Below are 16,769 nucleotides of genomic sequence, written 5' to 3'. Positions count from 1 at the left end.
CGATACCTGAAGATTGCTCTGCTGTTACACGAAGTGTCTGTCATTCAGTTACAGACGACTGCACAAAACGTGCATACTAATGAGAACTTTATAAACTGTTACCTAGAAGTAAACAACTGTAGTTTAGGCATAAGTCAGCCGCGACGCTGAGAATATAGTTACCTTTAAGGAATAATCCACTATTGTCCTGAGATAAATGTGAACTAAAATTCTCAGTTGCACGTGCAATCGCGCATGTCTGGGAAAATATTCATATATGCTCCGCCTTCGGAAACCGAAAATCTCGGAAACCTAAAATCTCGTAACACCGGCTCTAATTGCACAGTGCGATCAAGTATGAGCGGCCGCCACGTGAAAAACTGAAAACAAAAACAAAGCAGGAAAGTGAGAGATTCAACCCGAGTCCTGATAACAACTCTTTCACGAAGAGAAATCACAATGTTTGAGTCCTGTATGGACAACCTGCCATTGCTAATAAATGTGGCTTATATGTAGCCTACATTTCAGAAAACCCCTTGTTCGCAATTATTAAATGCAAATATTGTATAACAATGCCACGGCGGGCCAGACTAAAAACATACCCATAGCTTACCTTGTATGGCTGATGTCTGTTCTAAACAAGTCAGCTGGGTTTTTGAATTTAAGATGCTGACAATATATTGTCTTAATTCTAATTATTCGTTAGTTCTCTTTCAAAAGAAAAGTATCAAGTTGTTACGGCGTCATGTCATCTTTGTCTAGACGTGTTTCTTTCTTAAATGTGTCATATAGCAGTTTAGCCAGTTTTGTAATAACATAAAAAGGGCGCTGCTAGATAATCCGGATATTGGCGCGAAGAAGAACATAACATTACTGGCGTGACGTAAAGAGAAGAATTAGCATATTCTTATTAATATTAGGATAGAGTTCTAATGAATGTCAAAACAAATCACGTTAAATAATCATAATTATTGAAGAATTGTTAAACGTTAGAAAACTGTATTATTAAAAAAATGATGTATTTCTTTGGATCTGATAGGGTGGGCAAGCTGTCAATCTGGTGGACCTGTTTGGGGGGTGGTCTGGTATGGAAATTTATGCACTGAATTGTTCTTATATTCAGTATTTGTATTACTATTTTTTAATAACTTATTTTTTAATAAAAATTTTTTGAATAAGCACTTTTTAACTGTTCTCTGAGGGTGGGTTAAGAATGTTCTTTAGGCTACTAATCAAAAATAGGGCTTTTGTTCATTTGTTTGTTGCAAATTTACAGACAATGTAGTTGGGATGTTTACATATGCTTGTCAATTGACAATGAAGTTGCCCATTTGAATTAGCACAATTGCACAAGTTTCATAGCTAATAAAACACATTGCATTAAATGTGTGAGTGCAGATTAAGCAGTCTCCCGTGGTATAAAGGGGAAAAAATGCTGGTCCTCGTCATTTCCAAAGTTGCCCTATACAGTATATAGTAAAGGTGGCTTCAATAAAATGCTTGGAAATGGTAAAGTGGACTACTCTGCCTATCACTGATGATTGCGTTAACAGAAACTTGCAGGCACTTACAGTCTCAATGTAGAGGTAGGCCTATGTACAGCTCATTTGTCTTTGACTAATCTGACATCCAGACATTGGCTGATCCCATTATCTCCTGATAACCAAACTGGCACAGCTGTTAGAGGTGCCATCATCATCATATAGTATTGCACTTAAAGTTCAATAAAACCACACTGGTATACCAATTAAGTCTTCATTGCTTTTCACATTGCTGGAGAAATATACAAGGTCACTCTAATAACCAAATAAGGCCATGCAAGCAGGTTATGATTCATTCACTGTGTACTGTCTGCTGGCCAGCCACTGACCTCAGTTTGAGAATCCATATGTGTGTGTACTGCCACCAACATCACATAATTTCCTGAACTGCAGATAACACTCTTACAGCCAGCCATAGCCTCAATTAATAACTATGAACTCACACATACCCTGCATCAAAGAGCTTTGTTTGGAGGAGCCAATACCAGAATATAACCCTTCCAGAATCCTATCCATAATGGGTCTCCTCCTCTGCCATAGTGAAGACTCTTCTCCCATTTTCTCGATACCACATTTTCCTATTTGCTGCAGATGATTTGTGTGTGATAATGTACACAGCATAGTTTGCCATCCTTATGAGTTGGGGTAGCATCTAATTATAATGAAGATCAGGCGTAGTCCCCAAACTCTTTTTTTTTTTTTTGCTAAAGCTGTGATTCCCAATCAGGGGTACATGTACCCCAGAGAGCACTTAAGCTGGTTGTTGGGTCTTTCTAAAGAAAGTGATTGCCCTCAGAACTGACAAAGCTTGGGATAGACATTAAAGCTCAGGTGTCTCATTAAAGGGAAAGGAACATTCTGAGTTTGTTTTATCACCTACTGACTGTGTAAAGTTTAAAGGTAAATAATTGTAATAATGGCTACTCAAAGAATGTTGATGAAGGAGTACTTGAGCATTATTGATAGCACTGTGAGGGTAAATAAGATGAAAAGGATTGTGAAACATTTTGCTAGAACATTATACACAAAATGAAAATTATATTAGGCTATTTTAAGCTTTTAACTCATAGGCCTATATATTTATTTACAATTTGATAGACTATATCAATTTTCTTCAGTCTTCTCAAGCTTTCACAGCAAAATAGTGTTGATACTTGCTGTGTAAATGTAGTTACATTTTTCATAATCATTTCTTAATCTTCAGCAGAACAGCAGTTCATGCTGCCTCCCTCCATGCTTTACAAAAGTATAATGCGAGCGGAGGGACCTGTTTTGGTTTAGTCTCCTTGCATCTGGTCATTACTGATTCAAACAACACTTGGTTAAACGTAATTGGTAATGGCATTTTATTGTTTGACTTATGAACACATTATTTGTTTATACAACTATGAACAGTTCTAGGAAAGGCGAGAGAGTTCTGTTACAAACAAATCCAACATATTCATACATTTTTTGTATGATCTGCTTGAACACCACAGTATGGCAAGCCAAATTAGCTTAAAATGCACCCAGCGTTACTCGTTGTAATTGTATTACTAGTAAGAACTGAATTAGAGAGCTCTCTGATTTTTACACATGATATGCAGGGAAAAAAATGGTAGGCTAAATCGTGCGCATGATTTACTATTTCGTTTCGCGCATGATTTATAAATCGAGGGAACGGATTAGTAAATCATGTGCACAATTTACTTTTTTTCTTGCATGTCATGTGCGGGGCTCTGTAAATTTTAACTGTTACTAGAAAAAATGTAATTAAAGAGCTCTCTAATTGGAATTCTTACAATTGTAGAGATTTCAAACTGAATTGTTACTAGTAAAAATGCAATTACAAGTAATGCTTGGAACATTTTAAGCCAAAACAGCTTGCCATATCACAGTGATGGTTATGGTTATGTTAAGGGGTGGAGCTTCATTCTTACTTTTTTTTTTTTTTTTGTTTGATTCACATCATATAAAATCATACTAAATGGTCACCTCATAAAATAGTTACGTTTTCCAATAAGATCAGATTGGGAGATCTGTTGCGTGATACGTTGTCCAGTGTGTGTTTGTGATTCACGAAATTAATAATTCAGACAGGTTTGTGAACAGGTTTTACAGATACAAAATAACCAAACTGAACAAAAGATGCAATTCAAACAAACTGTTTGTGAATTGGATTTCGCTACCACCGAACAACATGCAGCTAACATTATACTGTCGAAAATGTAATAGATGGGTCTCGAAAAAAGTATTGGAGTATAGGGTCTATTAGTTGTATTATCAAAACAATGAAGTAATAGTGAAAGTTAACATAAAAACTCCAGTAAAGCTGAAATATCCCAAAACTATATATTTTAACAAGCAGTACTACCTCATAACATAAGTTACAAGCAAATATCAACATTAATGCGATTAACATAATGCAAATTATTACAATGCTCTAGCAAAGTTCAAATGAAATCTGTTGGATACAGTCCACGACTCACATTACCAAAGCATTAGAACAGAGAGGGTTAAATTCCATGCATGTTCATTCAAGCTTGATTTGAAACTCTGATGACTTGTTTGCATGATTCTTGCCTTAAGAAACCCGTTTCATGGGTAAGTTGAAGCACGGAGGATGCGTGGTGTGCTGGTGGAGCATCCCAGTTTTGTTCCTTTGTAGATTGCGGTTTTATACGCCATCTTGCTCGTGGCAGTTCTTTGGTGGAACAAGATAGCGCTCTGTTTACCAATGGGGAAATTGAAATGGGATAAGAGGGATTTGTATAGGTTTTGTCATGTGTAGTCAATTTAACCCCAAGTTTCGCAAGCCATTTATTGGTTTAATCTTACAAGGTTCTGCCTGGAGAAAGTATGAAAAATGAAAACCAACCAAACAAACAAGGAGCCAAGGAACAACTGCTTGAAATCTTGACGTCCTAATTAGATTTGCTCTTATTGCTTTAATGAAAAAACATAAACAGGGCTATTTGCATCCTCGTGCCTTCTGGTTTTGCTGGAGTGCTCATATTTGCGACATTAAAATCAATGAAAAAGCATTCATAAATCAGGCTTTAAATAAAACACTCACAAACAAGAAACAGCCATTGGCGCTTGCTGCAGGAAGTACGAGGGCATTATCAGTCTGTCAGCGAAGCCTCCCTTAACCACTATTTGCATCTCTCTGTTATTCCTTATCGGGGTGCATTCAGTTTGACATGCATTATGACTGATTCTCCACTCTTGTCACTGATTAAATTTCCATTAGCCATGCTTACCAGTTGTTGTGGCACTGAGAGCTCCTGAAAGATGTTCTCCAAATATGATTGCTGGGAAGAGAGCAGAGGTGGGATAATGACACAGTAACATGATTTTAGGAAGCGCTCTGTGTGACGGCTCCCTCCCTCACCGCTTCAGTCTCTCCCTCACACGTCCTTTCTCATTCTTCCTCTTCTGTGTGGAGTTGTTTCTCATCTGCCATGAGCATGGCAATAAGGCAAGCATATAGAGAAAGACAGAAAGTGTGTATGTGTCTGTGTGTAGCGGGGTGTTAAGAGATCAATCCTAATGTGCACACACACACAGACAAAAATAGCCATGTTTTCACATTTTCATAACTCCCACAAATCCCTTTTTAAATTGTGGGGATAGTTCACCACCCAAAAAGAGGCCTTATTTTTATTTATTTATTTTTTTTTTACAAAGTCTTGATTTTGTTTTTGGGGTTTATTTGAATAGCTTTTCATGCTTGAATGTTTTTTTTTTTTTTTTTTTTTTAAACATATTTTACATTGTTGCTCTCTTCCCAGTCTGTCTGTAATGCTCTGTTTAGTTTCTGTCTCTATGAAGCCCCTCTTTCTGAATAGTGCTCTGATTGGTCAGCTGGACCAATGTGTTGTGATTAGTCAACCGCTTCAAGCCTGTTTTGGAAATGTCACACAGCGTACCATAACCGTGAGTTTCAACACACTACTAAAGCAACTCAACCACCACTTTTTGTTGCGTATGCCTTGGGTGGGAATTATTTAAATGAAGAATATTGTGACGTGTACGTTTCCGGAAAAAACCTATACAATCGAGGGAGTTCAGAAACACTGCTTACTGATCTAGAGAATAACTCCCTTCTTTGTAACTTTGCAGACATTTTCATGCTCAAACAGCAACATTACAAACTAAAGAAAGTTAAAAGTGTAAAAAAAAAAGCATAATAGGTCCTCTTAAAGTCATTGTTCACTGATAATTCCCCCACAGTAAGCTGTTAACTTGAGAACTGCAGCAGCTAGATAATTAAGTAAATTCATTGATTAATCGTTCAGTCCAATTTGTGAACCATATCAACCAGTTCATTCAAAAGAATGGAAAAGCAATGATTTCTTCTCTGATTCAATTCTCAAGTCAATTCACTGAATCAATGATTCATTTGAAGATGTTATCGAGGTAACAGCTCACTGGAAGTGAAGTTAGCCTAACTGAATAAAGACTAAAGTGAATAAAGACTTAAATTTGGTCTATTTCTCACACAAAGCTATTATATGGCTTTAGAACACTTTTTTGTGTTTTTTTTCAGCCCTCATTTGAAAAACATACCTGTGTTGTAAAATTTTTACAAAATGAAAATACGTAGCGCCATGACAGTTTCAATGTGAAATGTCCACTGAGTGGCGCTAAAAGTGTGTTCAGTTTTTTTTTCGAAACAGATGAACGTGAATATGGTATGTTTTTATTACGTTGGTTTTATACGTATCACCGCAGTTCTGATTTGAAATGTCCGGTGAGTGGTGCTAAAAGTGTAATGCTCCATTACGTTTTAAAATAACGTACCACTAACACTACAACTAAACCAGGGGGCGTTTCCTCCAAGGAGGCAAGGGAGGCAGTGCCTCCTCAAAAAAAAAAAAAAAAAAAAAAAAAAATAGGATGAGAAAATAATCCATATTACATATAAAACACAACAAATATTACAAATTATGACATTAAAAAGAGTGCAAGTCACTCGTATTTCTTAAGGAACACTGCCCAACAGCGACAGCCGCAGGTAAAGTTACAACAGGAGTCATGCCTCCTTTTGCTCTCATAGAAAACCATCAGACCCCTGGCGTGCGGTGGGTTTTGTGGGGAGTAATGAAGAATGAATGGGGGAAAGTCACGTGAGAGGAGGCAATGTCTCCATCGCGCTATGATTGGATGTAATTGGTTATGATTGGATATGATTGGTTTGTGCAATAAATCCCGCCTCTTGTTTACGTGCACGTTCCGCGCATCAGTTTGAATGAACAAATGATGGCATCAATGGGAAGACTAATTGAAAAGTAAGTAAACAGATCACCCAGTTAGATATCACCACTTTATGTCACGTCAAAATCAAACTTGAAATGGACTGAAAGCATGATGACTGCAGGGGTTTTTAGTGCAATCAGCTTGGTGAAATTAAAAATACATCTTCGTGTCTGTGACAGACGGTGTTTACGGTGCATGACTGATGATCCAAAATAGCCTAAGTTGACTATTAAAAAGAAAAACATCAATACACAAATAAAATATATTGTTTAAATTATTATTGCCGTTAGTTATTATTTTGGAATGAATGTAGAAATGCTTAAAACACTAACTTGAGGAGACTGACTTGGTCAAGATGTGTCAATGTTAAGAGTAATGCACATGAATTTACATTGATTCATAAATAAATAAAAAATTGCCTCCTCATTTCAGAACACCACTGCACGCCACTGACCTAAACCTACCTGATAGTGTTAACAAAAGCAAATGTGGCATAAAAAGCATTCGTAATCATGACATTTTAGTTTGTTTTTGATCTCACATCTTTGAGCTCTTTTACCGTGACTCGTCTTTCACGGGATTCGTAGGCCTACCCAAGACTTCCTTATCCTAAGTACAATTCTGTATCAGCTTAAGCTACCGAGCAAGCTTGTTATGTCAGAAAAGCGAAACATATGGAGCTGGTTAAGTGATGCAAAGACCAAAATGTATTTGTTTACAAATCATGCACTTTGGTAAAAAGTGTTTTCAGATCATAACATAATACTGTGCAAGGAGATGTGAAAACAAGTCTTTATTAATCCATAATCTGACCCTGTAATCATAACTGTGTATGAAAACGAATAAAAGTGCTTGCTGTCTTACTGCCTCTAGTGATCATTTCTGTTGGAAACTGCAGTGATATGTACGTATTGGTACGTATTTTGCGACTTGCAAAAATGTTCCCACAGGTACATCTTTCCATGAGACCAGGTTGCAGCCTTTTTTCTGGAGCTTAAATTTTTTTTTGTTTATGGAGTTAACTTAACTGAGGTTCGGAGACGGGCCAGCCTCAACCAATCACCTGACTTCTCAAAACCTTCTTATATCGGGCAGCCCCCTACAGTACTGTTTGTCTCATTCTCTCGAACCCTCCCTTCCCCTCCTTCTCTCATCCATTCAATCCTTACCATCCCCTGTTCTATTCCCTTCCAGGTTGTATCGGGGGGATCCTAATCACTCGGCCTACATTTAACTGAGATGATGCCCCCACTCTGAGTCTCCCTGCCGCCTACACCATGCCCGGATCAACCTGATAACCATCCCTTTCCCCCTTCCTCTTCATCCTCTCCCTATTCATCCCTAACTTTCTTTAATAAATAATTCTCTAGCATTTATGGTTGTGGTCCTTGCTTGTGAATAGAATAGCAGAGTAGATCAAGTAAAACGAGTGAGTAAATAATGACAGAATTTTTATTTTTGGGTAAACTGTCTCTTTAAGAGCAACCTCTGCCCTCATCATTTCAGCCTATATGTTAATCAGGGCAGTTTTTCTGTGCAAGTTTCATTATAGAGATAACATAAAATGCTTGGTATTTGAATGAAGCTAACCGTTAGTGCTAATGACCAGCAGGATTAATTAGCGCGAGTAGGATGGGCAGCTCGGAGAGCAGTCTTTCCCTCATTAATCCACTCGCAGGTGTTCTTCTGCCACTCTCTCCCCCTCCGTCTGCACATGGAGAAGATCGACGAGAAGCAAACTCACACCAATTCAATCTTATTAGTCCTCTGCAGAAATCACATCCCTGTAAGAACCTCCAGTAGAGGACAGCTGTAGATAAGAGGAGCACGAGACTCTGAAACACAAAGGAAATGAGGAAATTGTGCAAACCGGGAGAACTTTTGTGTGAAGGTCTTATCTTCTGAGAGACCAATGAAAGATGTTTCTAACTGACTTTCTTAGTTTTGTTTTCAGCACATTTTCCTCAAGCTCCGAGTCAAATCAGCATAATGTAATATTTTTGTCATTATTTATAATGTCACTAAAATTTTAGGGTCAACCCAAATTCTAAAATAGGTTGACATATGCTAATGATCAAGACCTATACACACACTTAAAAATATATATTTTATTTAATTTCCAAATCATTATAATAATATATTTAAATTAAAAAAATAAATAAATGCAAATTATACAAAATAAATAAATATTTTGTTTCTGCTAACATTTGACATTTACATGTAAATATAGTTATAGCAAAACACTCATGGCAATTCATAACCATTTTACTTTTTGCTTAATTGGTGGCTATATGAATTTGTACGATCTCATGCGTACGTTTTCATACCAGCTGCTTATGCTCCACTGATGGTTAGGGGTGGGGTGGACCTTCATGTTAAATTTTTTCTCTCAAAATCACGTTTCCATACAAATCACATCATACAAATTAATATATAATTTTCTGATGAGATCAGGTTGGTTAAATACCATCCGATAACATTAGATCAAACAAATCCAAACAATAAAGGGGAGCTATTATGCAAAATTCACTTTTACATGGTGTTTGAACACATGTAAATGTGTGTTGGTACTAGTGTGTGCACACAACCACCCTATAATGGTAAAAATCCACCAACTCCTTTGTTTAATCCCCATAAATCAAAAGCATTATCTCAGAATAATCCATCTGTATTTTCTATGCAATGTGACATCAGGTCTCAGGCCGCGCCCATGACTACTGACGGACTCTGTGCCATTAGCATAGACCCCGCCCTGAGTGAGCTGTACACAGTACACAACATTTAACAACAGCATTCAAGTAAGAAATGTTTTATTATTAAAGCTACTAAAGTTATTTAATCAAGAGCAGTGAGTGATTTTCTGTTTTTCTTTTGTTGTTTGATTCATTTTATCAGTATACTGTATAAAGCAGTAGGTACTGTATATTACGCTGCTTTCACTTTAATACACAGATCTAATATACACATGTGATTTCTTTACTTGCTGTGTTACGTTCACAGACATAACTGACTACGTTTATGTGAACTTTGTGTGTTTTTGACATAACTTTGTGCGTATTTGACAGTTTAAGCGCAATAAAAAGGTGAAAGAGAAATTAGTTTAATACTTACGGGACGCGCCGTCTGACATCCAGCTTTCTGTGCGTGTGCACTCAGAAAACCATATATCAGAAGTTTAGACTGATATGGCTTTAAAACGCATGATAATAAACTTTCATAATTATGAAGAACTGCAGTGTCATGTGAGATTGACTGCGATAGAGATGATAATCAAAACCAAACAGATGTTTTAGTTTTTGGCAGATTATTCGAAGCACAAGCTGTGCAGGCTCCGCCCTCTTCTGGAAAGTGGGATGGTGAGCAACAGCTCATTTGCATTTAAAGATACATGCATGAAAACAGCATGTTTTTCCTTCCAAACAAAAATGGATATTTACATTTACAACATGGTATAATAAATGATCTGTGGGGTATTTTGAGCTGAAACTTCACAGACACATTCTGGGGACACCCGAGACTTATATTACATCTTGTGAAAAGGGGCATAATAGGTCCCCTTTAATTAATCCCAACATTGTAAACCAAAGCCAGAAAAAGTTGAAGTCAAAAAACAAGTAAGCCCATTATTGATTTTAAATACAGCAGAGGATCGCTGATCTATGTCTACTGTAGATTTAGAGCTGTACTTAGTAGGGGAGACTGGGGAGTGTTTTCACACTGAGTGAGTTGCAACACCATCAGTTTAGCCAATTAGAAATGAGCTACAGGGGCGAAATCACTGTCACACATGATGACCACCACCCTCCTGAGGTGAGAGCAGCAGTTGCAAGGCTGTTTGTAATTTTAAAGCAAGAAAGTAAAATCTTACATTTCTTACATTTTACATTTATAACATCCACACAAGTTTTCATGCATAAAATGATAATATTAATTTAAAAATAAAAGATTGCAATTTAATGGCAGATGGGGAGGATTGTAACCCTACTTTCCAATGTGTTTCTAACTGCTCCCACATAAATGAGACAGTATATGCATTTACTTCCAATTTTTGAATTAGTGATTTCCATGTTTTACCATTTTGATTTATAATTAGTTAATTTAATTTCTTCAATTGATTACCATTTTATAATTGATGTACACAGTTTAAACTGGTGTCCATGTTTTCTTTTAGTGTTACAACTTACCCTAGTAGAGTGATATTGAGTAGTATATTTGTACTTTAATTTGCAGCAGATAAATATAGAAATATTATAGCAAAATCTGAAACACTGTGCAAAAAATTAAACAAAAACAAAACAAAATCACTGCAGCATTACAGCTGCTCTAACTGGTGTTCTTTATTCAGTGCAGCGTTTTCTTGAAGTTGAAAGAACACTGTGATGTGGGCCATTAACTGAGGCTTTAAGAGGGCCATTGAAAATGACCTGGCCTGATCTCCAAATGAAAGATAAATATGCTGCAGTGTGGACATCTGTCATGGGGATGTGGGAGGAGGCTGACAGACTCAGAGTACTAAATCATTTCCACTAAACTCTGGGTATGATTCACTTTGTGACCGCGGTTACACAACGTGTTTTTCATCACAAAAGGTCAAAGGTTTTTCTGTGTAGAATGCACTCTTATAAACATGAATCGTACAAGATGTAACCAAATGTAGTCACTGGGGAATGGTCTTTTTTGGCAATTTGGGTTTTTCAGATGAAGCAGGAGGTCAGCTTGTTTCCAGCACACATAAAACGCTGTCTCCCATGAGATGCTGCTTGGATCCTAGTGTAGCAGGCCATGGACCACTGACATGGAAACTCAAATAGACAGGGATTAACTCTTTAAACTTCAACGGACTCCCCAATACATTATGTTCCTGATGAGAAACCAAACGAGGAAGGTTAGCATGAAAGACAGAAAAAATACTGCTAGCATGAGGAATGTTACCATGAAAGCCAAAGAGAAAATGAGAGAAAATTGTCACCCGACCAACATCATGGTGCTGTATTGTACATTTATGTGGGAAGTAGTATTTTGGCATAAGAGTCTATAGATTTATCTTATTTGAAATGTTTTCATATTTATTTAATATGCAATAAAACACTCCATTTTGTGTTCTTGCTTAATTATATCATATGCAGATGACTATTTCAGGTACAGTGTTTTAAAATAACATTCCATTAAGTATCATGTAAAGCACATTTCACAGTTCCATCACCAACTTCCAACTTTATTAGTATCAAACCACTGCTACAAAATTACATCAAACATGATGAAAATGAACTTGCATACGTGCTATACACAATGTAAGCTTTAAAGTAATTAAAGTATATGATTCTTTTTTTTTTTCTTGACAAATATCAATATATATCAATGCCACTTAAAGCCATATATGTCATTCCAGTGATCTAGAGCCTAAAATATACAACTATATCCCTGGTGGCTAAAGTATCTCCATACACATGTAAGTAAAGATGACCATTTCAAATTTCTCATCACAGAAATTTCAGCTTCAAGAGTTGAGGAAATAAAAGTACAGCCATCCCATTATGGTTACAATGTCCATTTTACTTTGTCACCAAATTGAACAAAACAAAATAAAAGGTACCAAAATCAAATAAACATGTATATACAAAAGTAACCAAAGCTCACAAAATGTTTCTAAAATGTGTAAATTTGGATCTTTCTGGCGGGTGTCCTCAATCTGTGCTCAATTACTCAGTAGTAGACAGGTGGTTTCACTGGTGGACTTATTCCACTTCACGAAATAACTGCTTAAGATATGAACGGTGCCCACACAAATAGCCCATGCCATTCAAAACAGCTAGCAACAAATTACCAGGCCAACCGACATCTAATGAGACATAACAGTGAATTCAAGAGAATAGTGTGTTTTTATAAAACCCTAGACTTCTAAATTGATGCCTTGCTTTTTACGTAAATGCTTCTCCCGATGAGACACAATCGCCGGTTTCAAACAGAGCTTAGCAAAAGACAACTCTGTTAAAACCTTAGCATTATCAAAACCACTGCATCAGTGCTTGGCTAACTTATTTTCCAGCTCAGTGAAAATAATGAGCGAGGGGGTTGACAAACACTTGATGGCGAGGGGGAAAAAAAAGCTTTAGAATTCACCCATTCTCGTTTTGGCAGCTACTTTATTATCCAGACAAATATTTTGCCAATGAATGTTTCTACAGGCTAAGTACAGTCATGGCGGCCGGTTCATTTGTCATCAGTTTCATATCATTTGAAGGTTTAACACAATAGCCGCAAACCAAATGGGCTTCGGGAAGGATTATAGGTTTTTGTTCTTTACGGTGCTCCGTGGAGTCAATTAGAATACTGCAAAACTGCAATTACTGGCAAGCGTTTTGAAAAGGACAGAGGTTTATGTAGATTACTGTCAGCCCTGCCAGAGTGCTGCTGGGAGAGTGAGCGCTCACAGCTGGTTAATGCAGCACCCTCCAGCACTCCACAAAATCATCCTCCAGAAACTGACAAAGGCACAGGAAGAATTTTATTAACTGCCAGGTCAGAAGAATCACCTCCCCTGACCGCACACACAGCACTCTCAAACCGACTTTCAAAAGAGTCTGGCCAAGACAGAGATGGAGCTGACAGGTTTTTAATCATTGAAATACCGCCTACCACCCTCATTCTGTCTCGCCAGCAGCTCTGCTCAAGATAGGAGATGAAGTATCTTAAATGTTTGTTTTTTTTGGACTGTACACGTGTGGTTACACATCCACCGAAGACTTTTCTATACTGATATGTGCTCATAGGATTTATATTTTTAAAAAAATCGAAATTTCTACCTGATACCGCACGGCGAGGGATCCAGGAAGGTGTTGGAACTCAAGGGATCTCCTCGGGCCTCAACATACCATGTTGCTTGCAGTAATTTGAACCCATTCGAAAATAGCATCTGTCTATCGGGTTTTCATGACCACCGGCACAATGCGAGTTCTGAGTATCTGTCAACAACTAGCGCTTGCCTGACGTGAGCCATTTCGAAACTCATCATTGAATATTAATGCATGTCCAAGGAATGTGATTATCAAGTCATTAGATGTTCAGAGTGAAAATTTGCAGCACATTTGCCTGTTATTTACAGACTCTTTTGAAAGGCTGTAACTTTCAGGAGAATTATGCATGCATGAATGCCTCTTGTCTGCTTTTTTTTAGCCTTTTTATCTTGATATCCACTTACGCAGTTTTAATGATGCTTTAATGAGCTCTTTGTTGATGTTTCATTCACAATATTAATTAAAAGAGCATGTGCTACTTCTACATCTTTACAGAACTCAAAATTGGTAAACGTTTTTTTTAAAAATGCCCCTTTTATCAGCTATTAGTTTGGACTGAAACAATCAAATAGGAAGCCAGAAATACTGCGCAACACTGATATTTGTCTGGTATGCTAGTTATGAATGGCAAATGCATGATGCTTAGACATGGCATTTGACATGGAATGGCAACAGATCATATCAATTAATACTTTTAAAGGCACATTTTATACAGTACTTGCTTCTAGAGTGGACTCGAAATGAATTTTACGTCGATATGAAATGCAGCGCATTTACTGTTCAAAGCTACTGATATTAATCTGCGAATATGGAGGTTTGTGGTTATGATAAGCAAGTGCAATGTTACTTTTTACATCACAACTGCAAGAGCCAGGCCTTGGTATGTTCACACAGCGATGAATATATAAACGTCCCTTGGTTTGATCTTTGAGGCTTTCGGGTCTATAATAAGCAAAGGGACATTAGGTGAAACCCATATGATACTGTGTCTGATACCTCATAGTAAAGACTCATGTCAGAGTATATCTGTTGTAAGTGTACATGAAATAGTCTGATGACTTCTCCTGTCCTTCAAAATGTATTTTGTGCAAGAACTAATAGACAAAAAGAATGTAAACTTGTCACGCATTAACCTAAATGTAGTCCATACAGGAAAGGACCCAATATTGGGCACTGAGCAGAAACGATTCTGTGATGATTTTCACATGAAAAGAACATTTCATCAGCTCAACAGACAGGCTTAGTGATGTTCAGTAGTGTGGAACACATTTCATTAAGTCAAAGCAGCCTCGAAAACTGGTTTTGTTCTCAAATTATCGATTTATGGTAAGTGGCCACCTTAACATACATATTAATTTGACATGCAGCACATTTATAATTTCTGCACATCTTAGTATACAACAAGTGTGTGGGAACTAGGGTAGAGGTTAAACTAAACCTAGACACTGGCTCTACCAATAAGATAAAATGAATTCTACTTTCTTCGAATATACACACACGTGACTCGTTTTCTATTATACCGTATGACTGGTTCACACCCTCTGAGTTAAAAGTAGATTATTTGATTACAAATGGTTCTTTTTTCCAACTTCTACTCGTTTGACAAGAATCATCAACAGTTGTGGCATCTAAAATGAAAGACAACATTGTAAACTATGCCATACTGCATACGTATTTTGAAATAATATTCATTCACAAGTTTGGATCCACACTTGTAAGTTTCATATTGTCCCCACAAGGGAAGTGCATATTCTTTTTTTTCTGCTTCCCTATTCAAAACTATTTCACACTGACAGAAGCAAAGCAGGTAATATGTTAATACACTATAAAAATCCTGTTCAAATGAATCCAACCATAAAACAATCTATAAAATAAAATAAAATCCAATAATGAATGTTCATCAGATAAGTACCATTATACACTGTTCATAATTTCCTCATTTAATCAAAGTGCACATCAAATATGGCCCACTTTCTGCTGTCTTCCCTCCAGTTTGGACTTTGGATTGACCCATTACATTATTTTGCAAGCTGCCAACTGCAGAATGTCTTTTATGCGCTATTGTTATTTGATATCTTATTTAATATAACATCAAATGCAACACTGAATATTTTCCTATTCATTTTTCATAGTCTAGCTCTCATTTTTAAGACCCCCAGGGTAGAAGGGGACAGCTTTGTTGACTCGTTGTATGAGTCTCATTTTAATTTTATAATTAGGCTCACAAATAATTTTACAAGATGTAAATTTAAATTGCAAATTTATCTCATACTACATGCATATTTTAACGTTAAAGTGCAATCTACGTTTTTTTTCCCGCAGTAAAACAACTAAATCATGTATTTCTAGAATAACTAGAAAGGCTTATGATTTTACTCTGCATAATTCAGTTAAATGCAATTGGGGTCTATAGCCCAGAGGTCTAAACCATTGAGGTATGGCTGCAGTTTTGGTCCAGAAAATGAATAATCATATTTCATTGTCAGTGGAAAAACCATGCACATTAGCACATTAAACTAAAGCTGCTCTTCAATTGTTCACGTCGCCTTTGATCGTATTACTTTTGATATCAATTTCAATATCTCTCCCTTTGTGAAATCTTATACAGTGTTTCTTGGTTCACTGGATTTAAATGAGCTCACCAAAAACTGTATTATTTAAACACTATGCCAGCTTTATGGGTATGTGAAGGATGTACCAGCAGAGAGAGAAAGGTGGCACACTAGTGTGTCTTTCCTTTTTCAATAACAAAGACACTAATGTCACACACCCTCACTTTTCCAAAGCGTGATTTCAGCTAATTTGAGAGCGTTTGAGGGGGACAATGTGTGCCGATTCACAAAGTGGGAAATCAAGAAACGAAAACAAGAAAAGAATAGAAAATAAGACAAAAGAAAGAAAACAAAACCCCTAAAACTGTATGTATTTACATGATGACAAACACCACAGAAGAAAATTACCATCCCAACATAAGCAATGCTGATTAAAATCCCTCGCTGCTTTCCAAACACACTGTACCAGATTGGATCAAGCCATCAGCAATGTCAAAGGATCTGTAAATGCTCAAAAGGGTTCTTTACAGTCATTGTGTATGGCCATCCTCAGGGCTAGTAAACGCTGACGAGAGAAGAGAGAGCCAGGATCAGGTACCGGCAGGCCAGCAGGACTTCAGCGCCTCCTGTACTTCCATACGGAGCGGTGTTGGGTGCTGTAA

The 16,769-nt window shown here is 37.0% G+C and overlaps 1 protein-coding gene across 7 annotated transcripts in view; it reads right to left on the bottom strand.

Annotated features, from left to right (window-relative positions):
* The window catches only part of negr1 (neuronal growth regulator 1), a 182,227-nt gene that overhangs the window by 41,164 nt on the left and 124,294 nt on the right, over positions 1-16,769 (bottom strand). For 3 of the 7 annotated variants that reach the window (XM_051897969.1, XM_051897970.1, XM_051897971.1), the window contains one exon: positions 11,956-16,763. The exons of 2 other annotated variants lie outside the window; for them this stretch is intronic. In XM_051897969.1, the coding sequence (XP_051753929.1) occupies positions 16,663-16,763 (101 nt within the window). In that variant the 3' untranslated portion in view covers positions 11,956-16,662. Of the gene's footprint in view, positions 1-284; positions 8,597-11,599; positions 11,623-11,955; positions 16,764-16,769 lie in introns of those variants that run through there. 2 more of the 7 variants (XM_051897972.1, XM_051897974.1) reach the window with 2 other exon arrangements.

The sequence above is a fragment of the Ctenopharyngodon idella genome, chromosome 6 (assembly GCF_019924925.1).
Source record: "Ctenopharyngodon idella isolate HZGC_01 chromosome 6, HZGC01, whole genome shotgun sequence".
Taxonomy (NCBI): Eukaryota; Metazoa; Chordata; class Actinopteri; order Cypriniformes; family Xenocyprididae; genus Ctenopharyngodon; species Ctenopharyngodon idella.
Note: the sequence above shows the minus strand (reverse complement) of the source record. Positions and strands in the feature narration are given on the sequence as shown.